This window comes from Amia ocellicauda, chromosome 13 (genome assembly GCF_036373705.1).
Source record: "Amia ocellicauda isolate fAmiCal2 chromosome 13, fAmiCal2.hap1, whole genome shotgun sequence".
Classification (NCBI taxonomy): domain Eukaryota; kingdom Metazoa; phylum Chordata; class Actinopteri; order Amiiformes; family Amiidae; genus Amia; species Amia ocellicauda.
In genome coordinates, this window is record NC_089862.1 from 27,461,201 (window position 1) to 27,487,844 (window position 26,644).

Below are 26,644 nucleotides of genomic sequence, written 5' to 3' on the forward strand. Positions count from 1 at the left end.
AGTAGTGTTTGATTTAATATTTGGTTATTATGACAAATAAAACAAATATATATATAAAGCTGTAGAAGGTGAATCATAAACAACTTCTTGCATAAACACATATGCTGTAAGACATACCCAACTTGCTTATATAACCCAAGAAACCAACATTTCATTCTACTGGTTTAAGAGCAAATTAATCAACCTTCAATTTGCAAATCAATATGAACTAATCAATTATATAATTTGACATTAAGTAATCATCAGTAATGTGAGACATATTAAAGAGATTGCTTTCCTGGCCACATTGTGAGTTACATCATATGACATTATAAATACAGTGAAGTATACTAAAATGAAAACTTGAACATGAAAGAGTGATGAAATAGTCTTCCTCACCAGAAGAAAATTAACCATGAATTAACCATGAATAACCATGAATTACAACCATAATGTGATTAAGGAGACAACTTTGTGGCATCTTAGTTCTAAAGTGCTAAACATTGTTATGAATCATATTAAGTTTTCTTAATCTATATTGATTATTTGATTATTTAAATTCTGAAGTTTATTTTTCTTTGTACTAGCCTAATGGGACAATATTTTATAAAATAAATCATAGGACTCTTGAAATAAAAAGACAAACTTGAATTATAATCTCAGTTTGTTCTCCTGGTGAATAATCTTTTCTGTCAATGTTTCACTTCATCCCCACTCCCCCGCTGTTATAGGTGTACAGCTTTTTCAAATGCTTAGTTCTTCATATATACCTGTCAGTACCACAATCTTGTTCCATGCAGAATTCGCTTCACTGTGGGCAGTTCTAAGTCGTCTTCAAAGACTAACTTCATGCTTCTGTATTGCAGTCGCTTGTTTGTTGTGAATGCTCCGCCTTATTTTTTTATAAACTGAAGCGATCAAGTATAATGTGTGCCCCCTGCTGAGCTCTATGGTGATAAGTAAGGACAGCAGATTTTCATCCTGCAGTGCTGAGTTTCCAAGTTCCTTTAATGCTCAGTGTGTTAATCTTTGTATGACTTAGTTAGGTAGTTCATTCTGAGTTCTATTCACTGCTCAATTTCTTTTTTGGTGGTGATGATGGTTGGTGGGTGGGGTGGGGGTGTTATTAATCTAACCTTTATTTCTGCTGTGGACCTGCCCCACAGTTTCATTGTAAAGTTATGTCTCGGATGAGTGGTGCCAAGGATGATATCAAATCTAATCACCTCTTTCTTCTTTGGCAGTAGTGCTGATTACTGCCAAGTTAGCTAATCAAATTAATTGCCATTACAGTAAATGAGACAGGCAAGAGAAAATGACCTTTGGAAGAAAATGACACCTTTTAATGGAATTAAAACTCTTGCAAATTTTTCTGACATTATGTGCATCAAAGTATTTGTATGTAGTAACTTTCGTAAAATAAAAAAAATGTGTTGTAAATGTGATTTAATGCATATCTTTATATGCTTAAAAAAGGATCAGTCATCACAATTTAGTTTAGTATATTTTGCACTTTTTACAAACTACATGTCTACTTTTTGTTTCCCAATTTGAGGATGATTCGATTTCTGTAAATGTAAAAAAACAAAGAACACAAAACATGTAAACAAAACTATAGTATATATGACATAGGACATACGTCAGCAAATGCACAAATCTCTAAAAGTTACTATATGAAGAAATCTCTGAACTCGTCAAATTCTGTTGAATCCTCTTATAGACTGTTATGTTTCCCTTGCATCCTTTTCAGATCTTGGGTTATAGGTGCGATTGCACTGCTCTGTCTTCTTGGACTGACCTGGGCCTTTGGACTGATGTACATTAATGAAAGCACGGTCATCATGGCCTACCTCTTCACGATATTCAACTCACTTCAAGGAATGTTTATTTTCATTTTCCACTGTGTCCTTCAAAAGAAGGTAAGCATATCTATAACACTACAATTTTGAAAAGACATTTCCCCCTTTTTCTCAGGGCTCATTACCATTAGTCTACATAACTTAAATACCATCTGCTGGTAACACTTTAATAAGACGTGTACATTTAGCTGAGATTCTGTCTGGTGGTGTTGTGCTCAGTGACTAGACAGAGTATTGATTAGTATGTTAATATGTAATTGTTGTGTAAAATCACCTACATTGGATCATTTAATCACTTGTAAATGTCACAACTAAAAAATGCAATCTGAAAACCTGAATGTTTTGTTGGAAATGTCTTTAAATACAGGTGGAGAATGTTTTCACATGTGAATAAAATAAAAATAAAATAATTGCAAAGTAGTAAATACAACATTTATCACATTTTAAACATCAGTTAAGTTAAATCCCTGTAAAGAGGACTTGACCCCCCTGATGGATACAATCGTATTGCAACAGTAATCATAACAATGATTTTTGGAGCTCTCTAAACACATCTGATTGCTCCTTATAAATTTACCATTCACGCTGTTGAAGAAGAAATATCAGATTTGTTAACAAATAATAGTAAATACAGTTACACCAGTCCCAATTTAAGATGAATAAATGCTTTAAAAAAGTAAAATATAAATATAAGTATAGATGTACGGCAACCACAACCATTTTACTCGACTCAAAACATGAAAAACATTCATAGACGTATACATTTCAAAAATTAAAAGGAAAAAAGCTTCTGAATGGTAAATTCTTCAGTCACGTAAAATAGGCAAAATGTCAGTGTTTACCGGGACTTAAAAAGCATTCAGTTCATGAGGGATTAAAAAGGTAATCATAATCCTGATAGTGTCCACAAATTGCATTGGGATCTTGCAGGGGAACAAGCCCTCTGCACATCAGGGTATACTTTGCCAATAAGAAGACCAATGAGTTCTTCAGCTTCTCAATCACTTGACCTCCGTTCAACAAGAAAAACTGTATTATGTCAAAGAAAAACTGAGTGATTGCTGGTGTGAACATGAAAGTCAATACAGAAACATTTATCTCAGAAATGTTTCAGATTACAGTGTTACATTTAAATTATCTTTGACTATGTTGAACAAAAACATATGAGCTACATACACATCACATTTATACATTTCTAAATAAAAACAAGTATAATTTTACAACTTTCTACAGTGCCTAACACATTTTTCATGTAAGATCATGTTATTATAGAAAACATTAAGCACTTACTTACTTACATGTTCTTCAGACTCTGACAATGCGTTGTTTTTTACGCTGATCCGAAAAGTGTTTTGCACAGTACCTCATTCATTATGGTGATGAAACTGAAGTACTTTCAATGTCTGTGTTATGTTGACACTCTGCTGAGTATGGTGGGCCCTACAATAAAGTCTAATGGCTCTGAGAGTTGTTGAAGTATCTTTCTAGTCTTTGTAGTCCCTTTGGTTAGACAGGCAGTAGGCATGTGCAACAGGGCTGATACAATTATAAATCAAAAAAGCACAGGAAGAACTTTTGTTCTCAGCGTAGAATACATTACACGGGTAATGAAATGTGACAGTCCAATAAATTCTAAGGCACAAGTTAAGAGTTTAAACATCATAAAATTAGGCCAAAGTACCAAGCAGGCATGTTTTGTAATCAGTCTTTGCTTTTATCATTTATTGTAGCGATTGCCAAAGTGTAGCCCCAGCATCTTTCATAAAGTGCAGCCTTTTATGCTATCCATTAACCACGACTGAGCCCAAAAGATAAGAAAGCCTTTTTAGACTATTGGAAGACAATCCTGGATAGTTTCAATAGAAATAAATATAAATTATTCTTTCTGTATTTCAATACTCACAGAATTTCTAAAAATATAATTTCCTGGTACTATAAGAACTGTCATTTTCAGTACCACTCAGGAAAATATAATAAAATCCATGCCTGTGTGTATTTCTTAGGTGCGTAAGGAGTATGGGAAGTGTCTGCGCACTCACTGCTGCAGTGGGAAGAGTGTGGAGACCTCTATTGGCTCAGGGAAGGGGTCTGCTTCCAGGACACCGGGACGGTATTCCACTGGCTCACAGGTAGGATCACGGTCTTGGACTCCCTTTGACATGAGGAGTGTGTCATCTGTGCTCATCAGCTTCATTGTCTTAGGCCTTTCGATATCTGCTGATCTACTAATGGACCAAAAGCGGCAGGCAAGCAAAGAAAGAAAGAAAGAAAGAAAGAAATAATCAAAATATCCCAGCCCATTTCTAACACAGCTTCTCACCACAAATAAAATGAAGTCACATCTGCTAAAAGAAAAATCTTTAAAAGATGCGAGAACTCCGCATCAGTCAATATGCTTTTTTTTTTTTTTTTTCCCTCGAGGAAGAGATTTTTACTCTGAAAAATGCAATGGAGCACTAAACATTTTTCATTGAATACATCAATAACCTTCTATTAAATATTCCTATGGCGAATAGCCCTTGTGTGTGTATATATAAAGGCAACAGTTGTTAAAAATGCAATGCCATTAATCTGGTTAGCAGAGAATGCCTAACTAAAATTCACCATCTGCACAATCCTGAGTGTCCTCAACTGAAGACATTAAAAAAGGTAACCTACAGTTACAGACAGAGTAAGAGAATGAATGATGTTTAAAGGATTCAAAGCAAGAAGCTCTTGTTGTCTGGAGACAATGTCAAAAAAGCAGTTAGCATGACCAAAGAGCATAAAACCTGAATCATTAAAGACTTGGCAAGTGTGCTTTGGTCATCTGAAAATAATTATGAGGGCCGTTAATAGCCTGCAGATGAGAAATAACTACATTTTAATCGCTTAAATACTTTAAGGGCTGTCATATCACATTTTTTTTTAACATTCTTACTTTTAATGTAGATTGTTTGAACCCTTGGGACTGTGTGAGAAACATACTAAAATAAAAACAGTTGGCAAATAATTCATCTATCACTATGCCAGCTGTCAAATTTGGTGGTGGAAGCATCAATGTGTGGAAGTGTATTAAATGAACAGGAGCTGGCCAACAAATAAAAAAAAAACAATGTGACTGTAAAGAGAAGTTTTCTAAGTCCTCCAAAAATAATTATTTCCTGTAATGATGCTGCATGCCATACATCACATGTTAACTCAGACTGATTGCAAGAAACAGGTTACCCTTCTCAGTAGACATGCCCAGTGCCCTGGTCAAAATGACATGAGTGTCTATAGCAAATTTAAATTTTAAAAGTGTTGGCATTATTACAAAAATGAACAAAAGTAATGGAACAAGATTTGGAATACCACTGCCAGGAAACTAGTGGGCATTGCATAGTTCCTTTATAATCTGAAATATTTTGTTATAAATGATTACACGGACTCCAATTTTAGCCATATTAAAGGGCTAGTATTAAAAGCATGTGGAGAGTTGAACAAAGAAAGGTATGCCTGCTGTTGAACCTGTTATGTTATGGACCTGTAGTGGTATTGATGTATTAGTTCATTGCAAATACAGTGTTTATTTTTTTGGTGGATAATTAATATACTCTTTTTGTCCTGATATCCTGCTGTCATGAGTTGATAAATTAAGAAGGTTAAGATCACTTTATTAGGTAGGTGGATTGACTGCATTGGCTTCCAACTACAATAGTGTAATGGAGCAATACTGCATATGCCACTTAAGTGTAAATCACAGCACTCCACTTTAGCAGCAACCTTCTTAGCTGCCTTCCTTCATTTCAACTGACATCATCATTGTCTCCACTAACCCCTTTTTCAAACGGTTACTTTGCACACAGCATGCATGGGACTGATTTTCATAATCAGTACAAATTAAAATAATTCTAAAATTACATTTAAGATCTTTAAAGCCCGTTACTATGAAGCTCTCTAGGGACATGCACTATAAAGTTTCTTTTGCAAAATGTATTATTATTTTTCTATTGTAAATTTAAATAATTTCAAATATTATTTTCTAGAATTAGCTGAAGAAATGGCCGTAAGGTTTATTCCCTTCCTATGGAAACACTTCTTTGGCTTCAATTCATGCCACATCTCTATGCAGGGCATCCATATATGTATTTACATTTGTATTCACAGCAAAAGTCACAAAATGCGTCCCAGTAGGAAGATAGCAGGTTATAGGTAATATATCCAAAGCACCAGAGCCAATATAACAGTGGGACAGTTCACTTATTTTATGGGAAGTTAGCAGCCCATCCTAGTTTTTACCTTACATATTTATGATTATATGTATGTGTGCAGTCCTGAATACATAACTATAGCCCTTTCTTTCAAGAGAATCCCTATTCAAGTGTATCTTATTGAAAGACATAATTAAAACAGCAATTTCCCTTACTTTATTCTGTTCTGTATGATTCTGAAAGTAAAATAATACAATTGTATGCCCTATTCTTATTCTATATAGATTACCGGGGAATTAGGACAGTTCTGTTTGTATAATAAAATTAAAATTTACTCTAATATCTTGTCTTATACAAATGCATTGAATATCTTTTCACAAACAATTGGTTTCATAATCCATATACACAGACCAAGGCATAAACTCTTTGTCAATAGTGCAAGACATTTTTAATTGCTTAGGAATTAAATCTCATTCTACCACTGCTGTTCACCAGCAATCCATTTTGTTTTCTTTTTGGATGTATGCAGGGTTTTATAATGCCTGATTTATATATTTTTTCTTTCATCTACTCTTTTCACAGTAGTAGAAGTTGAGGTTTACATACGTTTTTATATTATTGTTCATGACTGTCTGCTTTGTTAAATTAAAACTTTAGCAATGTCTTAGTCTGAAAACATGTTGTTCTGCACATATATTTATTACAGTCAAATTAAATGAAGATCATACCTAAAGTGGTTCTAAATGTTACTATAATTAAGGGTTACTTGGTAGCAGCATCCACTGACTTTAATTATGTATGCTGGAATAAAGTTAAAGGCAATCAGTAAAGAGGTGTTAATTGGTGGTCAGGTCAGAGATTTTCTTTTTTTTTAAAACATACAATTAGCAAAGCATATTATAAACAAATTATATGTTACCTCGGGAGTTGTAACATTTTGTATGTTGAGTTATAATATATAAAAACAGTACCCTTAGAAAATATACTGTGGCATGTTGCAAATTATGAAAATAAGAATGAGCTTTTTAGGATACACTTTTAGTTGCTTAAAAGATACATTTTAGCTGTACATGAAAAGATGCACTGCCACGTATGAATCTAAAATAAATATATCACTACTTATATCTCAGTTTCACTTGTATGCTTTTTAAACAGAGTATACAAATACAGACAGACACATTTGCATGTCTGTAAATTCATCCAAACTGAGCTTCTGAACATGAAGAATAGTAGGATGGACATTGGATTTGAAAAAAACAACAACGATTAAAAGCCATTGACAAACCAACTTTGTCCTTGACGTTTGATATACTGTCTGAGAGTCCCTTCTTGTTACTGTACTCTGTACTTCTGTGAATGAATGCATCTTGACATGCATAGTGCACTCTCTTTGCCACAGATGGAATATCTTGTCTAACCATATAGGCTATGTCTATGTTGACCAATAATGATCATGTTTGCTGATAACTGGCAACCATATAAACATAAAGCTGAGGACAATGTAATTCTTATTATAAACATATCATCTTAATATGATTCTGACACAGGTTATGTGTTCCCTCTATTGTAGATCTTAGGAGGTTAAGATGGTGCTGTGGGTGGAGAATAAATGTTACAAGCTGAATCCTGGTTTGCTAAGCTCATGCATTTTACTTTGCCTCAGAGCAGCACCCAGGGTATGGCAATATCCTATAGCAGTACGCAGATTTGCACTGTGTTTTTTCTTAATTGTTTACTTTGTATATTTGTGTTAACTTATGTTTTGTTTCTATATGTATTTCATTTGTTTATTTTGGTGACATTAATATTGTAAGATGCACAACCTTGAAGAGGGTCCAAGGAGCATGTAGCTCACAGTTACTACCTTGAAAGAGGTTTGTGTCTTTTGTTGGAGTTTAAGAGATCAGGGTTCAATTACTTCCAGGAATAAGAAAACCTAAAGCCTGAATTATAACTTGAAAATTATGTTTGTCCATAGGGTTGCTTACTTTTGTTTTGTGGGTCGTAGTTATGTATAATTTCAGTTTGCCTAGTGAGGCTTTAATGGAATTAAAAAGCTAAGTAGATAATACATGATGGCATTTGTTTTTTGGAAATTATTTCTTCTACCTAATGTGAATTAATAATCACGTTATATGTTTTTAATTTTAAATCGAATGCTAGGTTGTTTTGATTTGATCTGTGCCTATGTGTGTTATTACATTTTATTATTATTATTATTATTATTATTATTATTATTATTATTATTATTATTATTATTATTATTATTATTATTATTATTATTGTCTCATTCACTGCCTGACAGCTTTAGAGCACTGTACCCACAGCCTACCCATGCAAGATGGCCACCAACATTATAATGTAGTGCATACATTAAAGCCAATGTGAATTAATTCTTAGTTGAAAAGTCACCCAAAGCAGTGTAGAACACTTTTGGCTGGTTTCACAGACCCAGATGCTAGACACTAGTGCTAATCAAGGTCTGTGAAAGGCAGTTAGTTAAATAAATAGTATTTTTGCAAAACAGTAAAAATAAATTAAAGAAGCCTAATTACAAAACACAAATTAGTAATATTTTTCCAAGCTATCATACTGTTATATGGTAACATGTTGCATATTTAAAATGCTATTGAGGTTGAATTAGGTAATAGCATTAATATTAGGCATTCTATAAACTGGCATTTAAACCTATTTGAAAGTATAATTTTCTGAAGTTACCATTCAACAGTTTTACAGCAGTACAGTTAACAGTTCTGCCACTGGTGAAATTACTTCACTAAAACAGGGAAGGTCCCCAAGTGTATATCATCACGCACCACCTTGGCAGTCCATCAGCAGATCATACAGAATGGCAAGTTGATTTATAGGCTGCCTGTGCACATTGTGGGTTATGGTCTCAAAAGCCTTATATAAAGGCTGCAGGCTATTAGTTTACTTTTTGTTCTGTCACACCAGCACATTCTGTCGACCTGTCAGCCTGACCAGTATGCTTTCTTTGTTGTTGTTTCTTTCCTTTTTTATTCATCTTGTAGAGCCGAATCCGTAGGATGTGGAATGACACCGTCAGGAAACAGTCCGAGTCTTCCTTCATCACGGGCGACATAAACAGCTCAGCATCACTGAACAGAGGTAATAATGGAATTAATTGATGCAACTTTCTCCCACTCAGGCTGTCAATGCAAAACTGACATGTTTTCTCCTGTACTACACTAATGAGCATTTAAAGCATTCTCTCTGCAAGTCCAGCTTCTAACAGCTCATTAAAGCACTGGTGGCTTTTTTTTCACTGATGGCAGCAAGTGACATCCAGAAATTCTTTTAGGATACAAGCAAAGCATTTAAAATATATATTTCTGGCAGAAAAAAATAAGAAAGTTCAACCTACGTCATGGACTGAATGCAGCTTAGGAATAAGGATAGAGCTCATTTTGTCAGTAGAGTATGGTCATGCACTATAGCACTGATTTACTGCAAAATCGTTGGTAATATCTTATGACTATTGCTGAAATTAATTAATCCTAATCACCAATAAAAAACAGGGATGAAATAGTATGTTTCCAGTTTGCTAACAATATAGACTTGTTTTACTTACTTCTTATATGATTGTATGCATGAAAATTGACATTTGCTATACAAAAGTGTAACTGAAGATACAATCACCTTAAACTATATACATATAAAATATATGGATATATATTTATCCACAAACAGCATGTACTTCCTCCTTTTTGACTTAATTCAGACACATTTAATTTTGTTAGTTTTCTTGACAAGTTTAACACATAATTATGTGTTGATTAGGTGTGTTACTGTTGCTATTTCATTGACTGTATGATAGTGAATGCTCGTAGGTACCATACAGTGGTCGACTGAATTATACAAGAGAGACATGGCACAGAAAATATAATCTAACAGATCTGCTCACACCTTTGTAAATTTAGAAAATAGAGATTATGCATATCATTAAAATGTGAGTACCTGTATATTTTTTAACCCAACACTATAGTATTTTTAGAGCACAGTCAAAACAAAGAAAACCTGACCAATGCAATACCCTATTCATATTAGAAAACTCAGTACTGTGCAATAATAATAATAATAATTTATACACTCCCCCTTTACCAATTATTCCAGCAAAAAAAAACAGCACAGCATAGTATGCGATTAAAATCCTTCCACAGGGGAACTTGTGCCACCTATAGACATACAAAGTTAACAGATTTGCTCACTCTGGATGCATGCAGATGTTTGTAGAAATGTGCTTAGCTTCTTATCTCAGGGTTTTCTTATTTTGGCAGCCCGCCTGGCCTTGATATTAAGGAATTAAAAGATGAATTTTACATCTGGGTCAGTCAGATGGAAATGTATTCACAAAAATATAAAGTATCAGAATTGAATAATACTGAAGCAAGCTGAAAACCTCCACCTCTGTTTCAGTGTGCATTGGTTCTCAGCTATACTTCTATTATTCTAGCCCAGGCCAGGTAGCTGTAGGTAGATATCAGCCCAGCATGAATTTCCCAAAGTGTACCTAACTGGTAGAAATTGATTAACATCCCTGTACAATACCAGATAATCCTATATACATATACTCTACTTACTTATACATTATTTCCACTAGGTAAAGAGTAAAAAACTTCAATAACTACTTGTCTCTCGTTAACGTAAGCAGTAAGATTCTTAAAATGTATCTGAAAGTACAATGCTCCCTCATGCTTTATCTTACACCAGTGAGCTACCTATATTATGTAGGGAAGTGTGTTGTAGAAGCACTCACAAAAACATTTGAGTTCATTAAAATATTTTTTCCCTAAAATAAATGGATACATTTAATGGCATGTCAGATAAAAATAAACATAAATTGTTTCAAGAAATGAAGTCCCAGTCATTTAGCAGATATCCTATTATATTCTTCTCTTCATAAGCAAATGCCTTGCCTGCCATTTCACATGTGATTTGTAATGAAGATGCAGGTCTCTTGATGGAAGGTTATGCCCTACACTCCACAGTCTCTAAATCTGCTAGGAGCTCAGATTCACTTAGACACTAATAAGCTGTTATGATGACGGATTGATGTTATACTGAGAAAGTAAGTGTCAGGATCTTCATAATTATGCACTTAGTGAAGCAATCCAAAGATATCTGTTTTAACTATGCTAAGAAATTATTGTCTTTAAAAAGATGTTGCCCAACACAATTGTATTGTACCTTCCTGCAGCCATTACCAGATTGATTTATTTTTAATTTCTCTGGAATAATGGCATTTAAAGTATATAAATATTTGACTGAACTGTAAAACAAATCCTGACCAAAAAGCTATAATGTGTATCTAAGCCCTGAATAGCTTTATAACATATATGAATTGATGTATGAATTTAGTTAACGAGCAAAGCTGATATGTTGGATATAGTTAAAATAATACAGAGTAAATGCAGAAATATGGCCAATAAATGTGTTGCTTGGTGGTTTGTTTGTTTATTTATAAATTTATGTATGTATTTATAGTTACTAGAAAACAAAAACAAAACCATGATTTAAATTGTGATAGTTCTATGAATAGATATAAGCTTTAGGTAAGCTTTAATATAATTACTAAAGAAAGCAAATAAACGCAGAAGCATTCTTCTAGTAACTGTACTGAAAATTGACATGTATTTATTATGTATTACAGCCTATCCTACTTTAATATTTTCACATACCAGTTCATAAAAGTGCATAACAGATCATGCCATTGATTTTACAGTATAAAATGATCCCTAGTACATAGAAAAGTGTTTCTGATTCTAGAGTCTGTACACAAAAATATGAATCCTGACAACTTAATTAAGGAGCAAACTGCCCAAATCCTTCAGAGATGAGAACAATGTCTGGTTTCCACGAACACATCCTGAAATTCAGTCAGTATGCTTCCAATGTATGAGTTTCATCAAGACCTTTTGTAAGTGCAAAATTAGTGTTGATGAAAACAATATAATGAAAATAAATGAGCAGGTTACTGTTGCAAATTATAGGCCCAAGAGTAATTAAGATGAATTAGTCAGTTTTATCTAAGAAATTATTTAGTCCATCATGTCTGCTAGGTTTACCAAGACTCAATACAATTATTCTGAGGGATGTGTTGGGTATGGTGCCTTTTCCCTGCCCTGCCCAGCCTTGGGCCACAGTATGTTTATTGTCAAAAACTTTATAATTCATACTTTATAATTTATTCTGAAAGAAATTGATGTACAAAGCATTAATATCTTGCAATTAGTGCATCAAAGTTTCATTAAAGCCCTAATCTCTTAATTTGAACCATAATCTCTTAATATGAATAGTGATGAATTTAAGAAACTAGGCTGATGTTGAAGACACAGATCATGCAGTTTGCTTTTTTTAACATTCAAACTGATTTGAATAGCCTGATGAAAAGCAAGAATTTGCAAAGGTATGCAAAGGTAATGTTTTTTTTTTTTTAAGTAATTATGCTAATGCGTAATAGTCTTAATTAATTGTTTTGAATATACAAGCTCCACATAATACAGGTGATTTAATCTGGCTGGTTATAATAAAATAACAAACAATAATACATTAATTTGCCTTTAAAACAAGCAAGTTGATGACTATCATAATGAAATAAATAACAATTTAGAAGTAATTAAACAAACAATTACACCGAATTGGGCATAATAAACACAGAAAGCGCTCAATTCTGTATCTTTAAGTGTGTGGCTTTTTTGAAAAAATACCATCGAATTATAAGCACACAAACTCATCTCATACAGAAGCTTAAAAAAATCCTGAATCTAATAATATTAATATTACACATTTATAACATTTTGACCTTCCTGGCATCATGTGCTTCTTGGGATGTTCAGTTTAGTTATGCATGACATCATCCTACAAATTATGTAATTATGTGACAATAATATTCAAATATTTTAAAAGCAGTTCTCATGAACACAGTCTTTTTCAGGACATTAAGGATATCATAAACCCCCTGCTGTGTTCAGAGAGGGAGCAGGAAGCACTAAATGAAAACTTTAAAAGGAATACTAAAACAATGCAAGTTTTGCATTGGCAATTGCATTAATTTCATGAAAACGAATAAATGCTTCTTATGCATCACTACCTGGCCTGTATTTATATATTGCCTGACCCCTACAAAAAAGGCTCTGATTTAGTATATAGCTTTTAAAATGTTCAGCAGTATGCCTAGTCATTCAAATTACAAGAAGTAAATTAAATTTTAGATTGTACACTAAATGTTAATGCAGGAAACTTGATTATGGAGCAAAATATAATTATTTTGGTAAGCTATGTTATTGCTAAACTAAACTTATAATTAAATCTTGTTACAAAGTCTAATTAGATGTCATTAAATGCCATCTCAATTCAAAACACTGCTGTTCTTACAATTTAACAGTTTAACTTAAAAAAAAGTTAACACATTGAATCTGGATTTAGGAGTGAATCATGATAATGATTCTTCCTCTAGTAATAATAATAATAATAATAATAATAATAATAATAATAATATGTTGCCTTATAATGTGCCATAGATATATCTGTTAATGACAAAATGAACAGTTATTCCAAATATTCTGTCCTAATTTGTGTCAATATTAATACATTTGTGGGTTAAATAATATAGCTGTTATGCATTTATCTTATTGAAATAGGGCGACATAGGGCTAGACCCAATTAGAACTTTGAACAACCCACAAAACATAAAGAACAAACTTGTGCCCTATTGCATTTTGATTTATTACTAGTAGAAAGTGGCTTCTATTGCCCATGTATATAGGGCACCAATGAAAAGGCCATAAGCAATTGAAGTTGTTTAGGGTCCTCCACTTCTTGTCTTGTTCAGAATTGCTGACACTGAACAAACACTGCAGCGGCTCATCTTATTGGTGGGTATTTCCGGTTCAGATGAAAGATGTACTGTAAAGATATTCATTGAAACTGACACTCTAGTTGTCAGGCTTCAGATATACCATTGAGACTTACCTCTGCACGAGCTGTATACATATGAACCATTGTTCTATTTAAATGTTTTCATAATAAAATCAATACAGATAATAATGGCATGTAAGTCACAGCTTTTGCTTGGGCACAGCAGGATTACAGTCTTTAATGACGTCAAGACGTTCTGTTAAGTACGGGAAGTTATGATTTGTGTTGGTTAATCACCAGTCATGTCCAAAGCCACTCTTAAAGAATACCCCTATAGAATACTGTTTTCATGGAAGCTGATTTGATTCCCCAATACAAATTATATTAACATCTGTCAAGTCGTATGTGTGTGAGTACATATTATTACATATTGTCCAGTTTTATCTGTTTAGAGATCTGGGGCCTCTTGTTTATTTTCAAATTATGGGGCTTAGTTTCGAAGTATGCAAATATCTCAGTCTCTAGGACCATCTTGGCATGTTTTCTAGAAGCTAAGCTTTTCAATCAGGCCCTAGCAACACTTCCACTAATCCACTGAGAGTCACACATTTTGCTGTATGTGCATTCATATATGAAACATCAATGTCTAATTTTATATAAATTGTATTTCTGCAGTGAGTCATAGATGCATATATTTTGCAGTAAACAGTGAGATTGAAATTTCAATGGATTTGGCGCTTGCTGCTAGTCATTGAATTGTCCTTTTGGAACAATTAGTCATTAAGGCGAAGTTAAAGCCACTTTTCCTTTGCTCTTCTGTGGGGTTTGAAGTGAAGTGAAGATGTGAAGGAAATCATCCTGCGCTTTCTCTTTAAAGTTTTCTTTTTATTTTGTTCAATGGGGTGAAGTTTAACTGAATAAAAAAATGTTCATGGGGAGATCATAAGGACAGGTAATAAAATCCTCAACTTGGAGAAAGTGGAGCATAATCTTTAGAATCTGACATAATCATTTACTGGTATGTGTCATTGGTCTAGTATGCCTTCACGTGGTGTGTACACTGTTGCATTCAGCCAGCTTTTGTTATATGTGTAAATGTGAAGGTACTGAGGAAAACATCATTACTGTTTTTCCCATGTTTTAAAAGTCATTGAAATCTCTGCTCTCGTCCATATATTTACCCTTTAGTTATGTATACTTCAGTCTGTTGAGCTTGCTGCTGCTGTACCTAAAGAAAACAAAATGACTGTGATTGTTTTCATTTTTTTAATATTTTCTTTAACCGCATTTGCCTGATTGACTTTTTTGTTTTCTTTCTTTGTCTCTATCTGGCTGCTCCAGGAGCCATGGCTAACCATCTTATAACTAATGCTCTTCTTCGTCCTCATGGCACTAACAATCCTTATAACACATTGCTTGGGGAATCGGCGGTCTATAACAACCCTTCTGTGAGCATGTACAACACACAAGGTGTGCTAGACTTTTTCTTAATAATATTGATAGTCATAGTGGATCTGGCTTATATATAGGCACTGATTCCAAATCTCATGCAGCTGCTTCTCATTTAGGCTTTTTATGAGGTATATCATGGGTTCCAATAGAGGATTTAGGTCAAACTCAAATAAATCTATGAAAACTGTAAAAATAAATGGCATACAACTCTCATTTAATATCTGCTCAATTTAGACTTACAAACATATTTGTGCTCAAAGAGTTACATGTGTTTGTTTCTATTGGGAGCCAGATATATCTGCCTTTAACTGTTAATAGTTTGCTACTCTTTTCTGTCTCTGATGCTTGTGTGCATGATTTATGTCTCTCTGTATGTACATATTAAGTATCCATTTCATCATGGAACTTTTAAATAGACATCCTTATGGTAAGTTATCCCAAAACTGCTTTCAATCTATATTCTTTACTTTTTTAATGAACATGAATTTAATCACATATAATATGTTTAATCATATTTTTTATTTTGTCATAAAACATCAAGAATAAGGGCCAATACACTTCCCTTGTATCTGTTTTGGAAACAGCACAATTTACAGGAATATATAGATTGATAGATAGATACAGTGAGGGAAAAAAGTATTTGATCCCCTGCTGATTTTGTACGTTTGCCCACTGACAAAGAAATGATCAGTCTATAATTTTAATGGTGGGTGTATTTTAACAGTGAGAGACAGAATAACAACAAAAAAATCCAGAAAAACACATTTAAAAAAAGTTATAAATTCATTTGCATGTTAATGAGGGAAATAAGTATTTGATCCCCTATCAATCAGCAAGATTTCTGGCTCCCAGGTGTCTTATACAGGTAACGACCTGAGATTAGGAGCACTCTCTTAAAGGGAGTGCTCCTAATCTCAGCTCGTTACCTGTATAAAAGACACCTGTCCACAGAAGCAATCAATCAATCAGATTCCAAACTCTCCACCATGGCCAAGACCAAAGAGCTGTCCAAGGATGTCAGGGACAAGATTGTAGACCTACACAAGGCTGGAATGGGCTACAAGACCATCGCCAAGCAGCTTGGTGAGAAGGTGACAACAGTTGGTGTGATTATTCGCAAATGGAAGAAACACAAAATAACTGTCAGTCTCCCTTGGTCTGGGGCTCCATGCAAGATCTCACCTCGTGGAGTTTCAATGATCATGAGAACGGTGAGGAATCATCCCAGAACTACACGGGAGGATCTTGTTAATGATCTCAAGGCAGCTGGGACCATAGTCACCAAGAAAACAATTGGTAACACACTACGCCGTGAAGGAGTGAAATCCTGCAGCACCTGCAAGGTCCCCCTGCTCAAGAAAGCACATGTACAGGCCCGTCTGAAGTTTGCCAATGAACATCTGAATGATTCAGAGGAGAACTGGGTGAAAGTGTTGTGGTCAGATGAGACCAAAATCGAGCTCTTTGGCATCAACTCAACTCACCGTGTTTGGAGGAGGAGGAATGACCCCAAGAACACCATCCCCACCGTCAAACATGGAGGTGGAAACATTATGCTTTGGGGGTGTTTTTCTGCTTAGAGGACAGGACAACTGCACCGCATCAAAGGGATGATGGACGGGGCCATGTACCGTCAAATCTTGGGTGAGAACTTCCTTCCCTCAGCCAGGGCATTGAAAATGGGTCGTGGATGGGTATTCCAGCATGACAATGACCCAAAACACACAGCCAAGGCAACAAAGGAGTGGCTCAAGAAGAAGCACATTAAGGTCCTGGAGTGGCCTAGCCAGTTTCCCATAGAAAATTTGTGGAGGGAGCTGAAGGTTCGAGTTGCCAAACGTCAGCCTCGAAACCTTAATGACTTGGAGAGGATCTGCAAAGAGGAGTGGGAAAAAATCCCTCCTGAGATGTGTGCAAATCTGGTGGCCAACTACAAGAAACATCTGACCTCTGTGATTGCCAACAAGGGTTTTGCCACCAAGTACTAAGTCGAAGGGGTCAAATACTTATTTCCCCCATTAACATGCAAATCAATTTATAACTTTTTTGAAATGCGTTTTTCTGGATTTTTTTGTTGTTATTCTGTCTCTCACTGTTAAAATACACCTACCATTAAAATTATAGACTGATCATTTCTTTGTCAGTGGGCAAACGTACGAAATCAGCAGGGGATCAAATACTTTTTTCCCTCACTGTATATATATATATATATATATCAATGACAATTTGGCAGGTTTGGTTTGCCTAATTAACATTCAGAGATATATCTAAAACATTTTAAGATATCTGCAAATAATTTAGAGATAGGGCTTGGCATACAATTTTACTTTAATTATAGCATTCACAAGTTATTGCTTGCTTAAAACAGCTTTAAACAAATAAATACCATGCCAGTTGCAAACATGAAAACATTACTCAATTAAAATATACAAAATACATAAATTAAAAGAAAATAAGCAACATAAGTCCTCTAATAATTCCCTGGCATAATTCAAGCATGAAGAGCACTCTTGCTTCAACAATATATTGAGATGTAAAACAGCAAAAACATTTGGCAAGGTTAATAAATATAGCACTGAGTGATAGGATGCCAAGCTGCTCACTTCAGAAAGTGACACTGGGTTAAGCAATAAGTATGATGTAATTTAAATTACATCAATTATCAGTAGCTTTGTACTTCTAGATATATATTCATCTCATTTAAATGTATTTTGATAGATGTAACAAAACACACAATGATATTTATCATAAACTTGTTTGGGCCATTAGGGCCTGCTTCCCAGAATTCAGCATGATTTCTTTATGTCGTTTTTCTAATCCTGACATTTGCTAACAAAACTGAACCAGTGACAATATAAGCACTAGGAGCACTAGGAGAGTGCCACAGTAGAAACAGGTCTAATCTGAACTAAATACTCAAGTGGGAAAACAATTAAAAAGGAGATTCAGATAATTCATAATATGGTAACACTTTACAATAATGGGCATTAATTCCTCATGAATTCCGATAGTACAACACAGGAAAAACACATGAATACATGATATAATGGTTGTGAACTCAGATCAAATTAATTTGTAATTCAAGTATGTGAATTCATATTGATTTAAAGGCTCTTATTCGTATGGAATTCACTTTTAATAAATTAAGTTGGTCATATATAAATATATATATATCTTCACACCTTAATTGATGTTTTTCATAACCCCTTGGCGAGCGAGTAAGAGGGTATGAATTCATTATGATTCATGATTATTAAGGGTCTTCTTTTCTCCAGTATATTCCTCATGAATTCATGCATAATTACATTGCAACAAATTGTGTTAATCACGTGTACAAATAGGGACTGTCTATATGAATAAAAGCAAACAAAATTTATGGATTCATCACAATTTTGAATTTTAAAATGTATTTTTTCTTGCAATAATCTGTGTTATGCCAAATTATGTTTTCTTGTAAAGAATCATGCTTATTTACAAGCTAATCACATGCACTTTATGATTACAGCCAATTATTTTAAAGTCATTCATGTTATTTCCTAATGAACACTGCATGAGCAGACCATTATAGTAGTCATACACTATTCATGGTATTTCCTAATGAACACTACTGTCCACTGGGTGATCATCAACACGTTCCATGGCATTCAATGATAATAATATTAACAATAATAATAATAATACCTTTATTTATTCTGCGCTTTTTTGATGGTGCTCAAAGCGCTTTACAGACATTATATAGAGTAAAACAAGAAAACAATGAAAAATGTAACTGATCACAAGATCACAATAAAATACCGAGCAATAATACAATGATTTTGTTCATATATTTATCGAGATATCTCAAAACATTAAATGTTTTCTGTACACCTACCAACAGTGCAATAATTTCCATTAATTCTATGCAAAATTTAAATATATGAAACGCTATATTTTACTGATATTTCACCATGAAGCTCCTACAGCCGATCTGCCTGCATAACGTTTTCAGTTTCCTGTATTACTTCCTCCCAGGTTTCTCTTTTAAATAATTCTAACCAGTCAAAAGCTCTCAGTGCTTAGCCTTCCATAAGTCAATTATCCAATCAGTGAAGAGATGTTTACGAAAGCAACTCTGCTCATAGGTCAGAACTGCTCCAGGGGCTGAACGTGTATGATTCCTCTAATTGGTTACTTGGCTTTAGGAGGCGGGACCTTAGTTTTGAAAGCTTAGTATTATTTTTAAGAAAATATAACTGGAGTTTATGCAAGCAGGTGGTTCATTAAGAAATACCACGAATAGTGTATGACTACTTCTGCTCATGCAGTGTTCATTAGGAAATAACATGAATAAGTCATGACTTGGTTAATTGGTTGTAAACATGAAGTGCATGCAATTAGCTTGTAAATTAGCATGATTCTTTACAAGAAAATGTAACTTGGAATAACGCCGATTATTACAAGACAAAATGCATTTTGAAATTCAAAATTGTGATTAATCCATACCTTTTGTTTGCTTTTATTGATATAGCCAGTCCTGATTTGTGCATGTGATTAATACCATTTGTTGCAAGGGAATTATGCATAAATTCATGAGGAACATACTGGAGAAAAGAAGACCCTTAATAATCATGAATCATAATGAATTCATACCCTCTTACTCGCTCTCCAGGGGGTTATGAAAAACATCAATTAATGTGTGAAGACATGATATCTATATATATATGATCAACTTAATTTATTAAAAATGAATTCCATATGATTAAGAGCCTTTAAATTATTATGAATTCACATACTTGAATTACAAATGAATTTCATCTAAGAATTACATCATGTATTCATGTGATTTCTTGTGTTGTACTATTGGAATTCATGAGGAATGAATGCCCATTATTGTAAAGTGTTACCCATAAGGTAATTAAAAAAACAGATTATATTTGGCAATTCTGTTTAAAATTTAGCTTCCATAATTATTGGATACCGATAACAGCTTAGCTAGATCTAGTAGTGTGTTAGTTAGAAACAGTACTATACACTGTGGGATTATACAGAGATCCCTTTGTACTTTGCACCAAGCACACTGGCCTAAAAAATAGAAACCCTTTGGATGAATGGGTTTTTGCATTCCTTTAGCATGTATAAATTATTAAATAGGTGGTCACATGATCATATCAAGTGCACCTCAGTAATGGTGAATACAACTGGAATGCCTTCCAGATATGTGTAGGTCATGCTATGTGGAAAACCACATTTTTGGTGAGCCTTTTAAACAAGCATTGTGCACATGATGGCCATCACCATACATTTTCAGGGGTATGTAAACCATTGTCCTTGTTTGAGAAAAACACATGCAGGCAGACAAATTGTTGGCAGTCAGGTTGATGTATCGGACAGCGATTAACATTATTTATTGAAGACTGCTACAAGCAAACAGAAGTGGAACAACTGACCAATGGCTTCAATTAAGGACAGGAGAAAAACATATCTCACAAAACCATATGCAGGGAGCTCTTTAATCTGCACCCATGTCCCTATCCAGAGATCTTACTTATCTATGTTGTACAGGGTAAATGCTTAACAACTACCAAGGAGTTATGTCTGCTCTTCAGTCCTCTGACAGTACAATTAATGTGTGAGGAATGTTCACATGGCATCAATTGGGCTCTTAGGTTCCACTGGAGGGCCAAATAACATCCCAGGAATATGTCAGCATCATATTAGACCAAGTGCACTCGACATCTGTTTAGTTTCTACACCAATCAGTGATGGCTACTTCCACAATGAAAGTGCTAGTAAATGCTAGTTTATGCCATGTGTGGGATGTGTTGGAATGTGCTCTGCAGAAGCATAGCCCACTTTAATTAGCCTCCAAGGAGCTAAGACTCTGGTATATGGAAATAATGGAGTAAAGTGGGCTTGTCCACCTTCCAGCATCTGTTGCAGTCCATGTCTCAGGATGCTCAAGCTTGTCAAACACCTATTAAGGATGAAGTTCTATTTTTACAGGCCAGTGTGTTCTCAAGGGAAACAGCTTAATAAAATCCCTTACTTAGAGAATTATAGGTAAATTAAAGTTCCTTATTTCTACATTTGTACTGGATATAGTCATATGTCATAAATCTTGTTACAATTCTGAATTATCAATTATATTGTCAAAACCCCACATCTGCCCACAAATAAACATCTGGACCTAATTGTTTAAAAAATATATTTTGTTTATATTGTTTCCCCCATTAATGTATTGAAACATTGGAGCAATGGAAAAATAAACAATCCCAGAAAACTTTATACACAAATATCCACCAGTTTGACTTATATCCATCCTAAAATGAGACTTCATCATTGCTATGTATGAATGAAAACAATTATATACAACTGATCATTGTATTATTTATGCTAAACCAATACACTGAGATTACTGTTTTTATTTTTGAAGTGGTTTTCTTTTCATGATGGTCTTGTCATATTTGGAGATAAATAAATTAAAACTTTGCAAATGTTTTAATATTGATTTTCTCCATAGCAGTGATTGTCCATTCTGACTTTCTGACAACAATCTATTTCAGCCTGTAGTCTGAATTGCAATCTGATGATCTGTTCACAGAGGTGGTATGGATGGAGGGTGCTTGTGTGCTTTCTGTAATTCTTTGATAACAGTGACATCAAGTGAGAGGAACCTGATATATAACTTCTCAAGCCGAATAGAAATTTAAGTATTTCCTTTTCCTTATAATCTATAATGACTGCAAAAACATATTTTTCTTCAAGATACAGTATATCCATGTCAGACAGAAATCCTTATCCTGGGAGCATGTGGAAACAAAGCAGGTTGGCTTCTGCTTCTGGTTCATAACTTAAATGTCAATGGAGAAGAGTTTAAAACATCAAACAGCACACACACACTTACACAACTACTGCATAAACTCTCCGGATTTTTACAAAACCAATTTACATTACACTTTAACCAAAAAAAGATCTGTCTATAACAACTCTTCATTGTAAATTATATTGTATTCAGTGTTCAAAGTTTATATTGTACAAAACAAGGGTAATATCTGCAATCTCTTCTCTGCACATCATCAATCTATTTGCTTTTATTCATGTTCCTTCTATTTGTCACTGTAAGCTTACTTGTGTTTTTCTTTCCTTTCCTTCATGCTGTCGTTTAGAGCCCTACAGAGAGACAAGTATGGGAGTAAAACTAAACATTGCATATCAAATGTAATTGACCTCAGTTTACTTTCTTTTCACTCTATGCTGATAAAGGGGGGAATAACTCACTTGTCATTTAGGAAAAAAAAAACATGTTGTTCTTCAATTACAGATATAGTAATTGTCTGACTCTAAATTCTAATTTGAAAATGAAGGTTGTAATCTTGACATGTATAGTCCTAATCTTTTGAAGCGGCGCCTTTCTCTTCCATTTCTTTGGTAAAGTATTATTAGACTGTAAAAAGTGTATCTTTAACATAATTAAAATAAAGTTAATGAGACTCACAGCACTGAAGTGAATCCACTTATGAAATTCATCAACCAAAGCGGTGGTTTACATCATATCATCAGCATAACATCTTGATTGCTGTATTTCATTTTGTAATTATAAACCTCAATGCAAGAACAATCTGTGGTCTGTTTTTGATTGTTATTATTTATCTAAACAAGAATCAGCTGCAATCGAATTATGGAGGGAAGAAATAGTCATTAATTCCATTGTTTATGAGCCTAGAAGATTTCGGACCTGGTTGGTACTTGTAACACATAAATATATATATATATATATATATATATATATATATATATATATATATATATATATATATATATATATATATATATATATAATTTGATGAAGTGATAATCGTAATTGAATCATCACATTGGATTACTGTTAATGATAATTGTAGAATAATGCTGTAAAATCAGTAGTTTGATTGCATTTATTTATTTTTACATTACAATTTCATCAAACAAATGTATTGAAACAAGTCTAAATATACTCTGTTGTTGTTTTGTTTAGTTTGATAAATAGGCAAAAACAGCTTTGAATTTGCATTGATGTCAAAGTAAAAAAAAATGTTTTTAAAAGAAAGCGACCCATTTGAGATTGTAAATGTGGGTTCCACACTTTCTCTGCATGGGAGAGAACAGAAAGTCCTACTTGAATGTTTCTAGAAGCCAAACTCTTCTTACCATTTGAACAAAGGCCCATATTTATCACTGCAAAATATTACAAATAAATAAAGGCCAGTGATTCCATCAAAGACACTAAAAACAGTACTGGGATCTACCTACCCAAACTAAACATCATGTTTTAAAATAAAAAGCTTTGTTAAATAGGGGCCAACATGACTGGGGTCGAGGGTAAATAACTTTTTCCTGTTGCAGCTAAGCAATAGCATGGTTGTATGCTGTGTGAGTGTAAATGTGATAAAAACATTTGTTTGCTTATGTGCTTTTAGATGTTGTCCTGTCTGTTGTGTTTCATTTGGATTGTGTCTGTATTTCTGTTCTATTTAGTAGTACTATAAAATGTAATTGAAAAAAACTGTTTATTCAAACATCACAAAATGGAGTTTTAATCTAAAGTTCAGGAGGAGGACAACCCCAATCTAACTCCCACCTACTCAAGCAATGGCTGTTCCAATGGCCCGTCCTATTGGCCAAGTCATCATACCCTCAGTCAAACAAGTCTAGGCCAAAGTGGTCTCTATTCCTCATCTGCTACATATGTCTGTTGGGGTTGTCCAGACTCCTGAATGTGTATTATAGAAACAAGTATATAATGAGAATATATAAATCAACCATGTACGGTAAGGATATACAATTATAACCATCTTGCTGCTAAAGGTAAGGTCTTGTTTCAACCATATATTGTATATGTTGTATATCTATTCATATTTAAAATGTATCTGGACACCATTTGGCATGGTTCATGTCTCTGTAACATATATTCCTTTAGTCATTTCAGTAATTTTTGAGTAATGCAATTTTTCATCCATCCAATCCAATTTAAATAATAAAAAAAAGGTTTTTTGTGTATATATAATAATAACAAAATTTACCCCATTTACAGTCAGGTTGTAACTATTAATTACTAGTGTTTAATTAATTAATGTATCTATTATTTTCCTTTGCAATGTTAAATCTTTGTCACCTTTTACTTTAAAGTGGCAAGGTGACCTGAGAATTTAGCCCGCCATTAAAAACAAGTAACTTGTTATGATTTTAATGTAAAAATGTACACATTTAAAATAATCTATTCAGAAATACTGATTTATTAAGATTATCTTCATGACTTGTGTTACTGTGGTTAGTAGATTTATTAATCACTATCCTTCAAATGCATTTACATTCATTACACATTTCAACCTATTCCAGGCTATTCATAAAAAAGAAAGAAACTCAATTAATTGAATGACTCACCTGTGGTGATAAATCAAACTAAACTCCATTGTCTGTCTGGCAAGATTTTCATTATGGAAAAAACTCAGACCGTAAAAAAAAAAAGGTCAAGTATTTCAGAAGTAGTAGCATGTTCAGATTTAGTTTTATTTTATTCTGTTTTGGTACTGTGTTTGCACTTTGCTGCTTTTTAAACCTGCTCAAGAAAATGTAATGGCATAAATTGGCAATATTTTTCTGTAAGGCCAAATTATACTATTTTTGATGTGAATTCTTATTTAATAGTTTGCTGGTCTTTCAAAATTATCAGCTGCCCTCAAAAATAAATTTTGATTCTATAAAAAATGTTTTAAATAGCGTGGCAGCACTGTAGAATAATACCAATTCATGAAGTAATGTAATAGTTACTTTTATTTTCATGGTATGAAAATTGGCCAGTTTCGAGTGCTGTGTGTAATAAGTAATGTGTTTGTTTATAGTTATTTCAGTACTGTTCTGCTGTTTTGGAATTACATACAGTTAGTTTCTCAATTTAAATCAATATCTAAAATAAATTCTGAGGGAACTACAATATGGATTCTAATTTTATTTCCCTCCTTGTTTAATATCATCTTTGACCATTTAATTTGAGTGTGGATAAAATACATTTTTAATGCATCATCATTACAGCACACCCTTCACATTAGATTCCTTACAATTGTGTTTATTATGTGCAGATATACATATTTCTAACTGCTCTTGTTAAAACAGAATTCACAACCATGGTTCTTACCAGATCTGGGATAAATATATGACTTATATATGACTGAAATAATAATTAAATACATTAAATAAATAAATAGATACATATCACAAAAAATAACTATTTAAAAATAATTAAATACAAATTGTTAGTAATTGAAAATAACTATTGTTTGAACATATTAACTATGAATAAGTGGTTAAAATACATTTAAATACTTTCAACTTTAATCAGTTACACCTGCTGTTATTAAGACAGCAGTTCTCAAAATGTTAAACCTCAGACAGTCTGGGAAAAATCAATTATAATAATAAACCATGTTGAAAACTAAATGACTTGCCCAAAGTAATAATAAGTAATAATTCCTAAAAAATATATACAATGCATTAGAGAGGTGGTAACTTATTAAAAGTTACATGTAGGTAGCTTGCATGCAGAAGAGAGAATGAAAATCTGTGTTGAAGTATCTGAAAGAATGTAGAAAATGTCTTGCAGGGAGTTAGGGTTAGGGTTAGGTTTAAAAAGCACTGCTGCTTTTGAGTTATTTGCAGATTTTCAGATTCATTTGAATGATCCTCATACATTCTTCAAGAGCAAGGTTTCTGTATTACTTCTGTATTTAATAATACAAATTATTATTTGATTTGATTTGATTCATTTTACATATGCAATTTATGACTAAGATTACACCCAAACACTACTAGATCAAAACGTATAAATGTACAAATGAAAAGAAAAACCCAGGAACAGTCATCCATCACTACCTAGGCCTGATTTTAGTCCCTGGTGGCTTTAACCTGTGTAACATGCAGTTGTTTTGGAGTGAAAAAAGTCAAAAAGTACTGAACCATTTTCACAAACACCACTCCAAAGCACAAATGTGTTTTGGCCGTGCAATACCATGCTAAATGCTGTGCCAATTGCTTTTAAATCAGAGATAACATTTTTATTATACAAATCAGCCTATTGGATACTGTGATGAAGAAAATAAGGGCTGACAAAGCAGAAATGGTAATGTCCATTGTTTTCCATATTTTCTGACAAGGGCATTCCATGATACAGTGAGACAATTGTGTAACTATTGCCTGAACCTTGTTAACATTTGTGTCCAGGAAAGCCCTTTGAGAACGTGAATATAATGGCACTGCTGGACAAATTCACATAGCTTTCATCTTTGACAGCTC

The 26,644-nt window shown here is 33.5% G+C and overlaps 1 protein-coding gene across 7 annotated transcripts in view; it reads left to right on the plus strand.

The window, feature by feature from the left end:
* adgrl3.1 (adhesion G protein-coupled receptor L3.1) overlaps positions 1 to 26,644 on the plus strand; it is a 299,214-nt gene that overhangs the window by 268,288 nt on the left and 4,282 nt on the right. For 2 of the 7 annotated variants that reach the window (XM_066720389.1, XM_066720390.1), the window contains exons 20-24: positions 1,730 to 1,898; positions 3,842 to 3,967; positions 9,043 to 9,139; positions 15,230 to 15,358; positions 22,486 to 22,503. In XM_066720389.1, coding sequence (XP_066576486.1) covers positions 1,730 to 1,898; positions 3,842 to 3,967; positions 9,043 to 9,139; positions 15,230 to 15,358; positions 22,486 to 22,503 — 539 coding nt within the window. Of the gene's footprint in view, positions 1 to 1,729; positions 1,899 to 3,841; positions 3,968 to 9,042; positions 9,140 to 15,229; positions 15,359 to 22,485; positions 22,538 to 26,644 lie in introns of all 7 variants that reach the window. The other 5 variants (XM_066720394.1, XM_066720391.1, XM_066720392.1 and 2 more) reach the window with 5 other exon arrangements.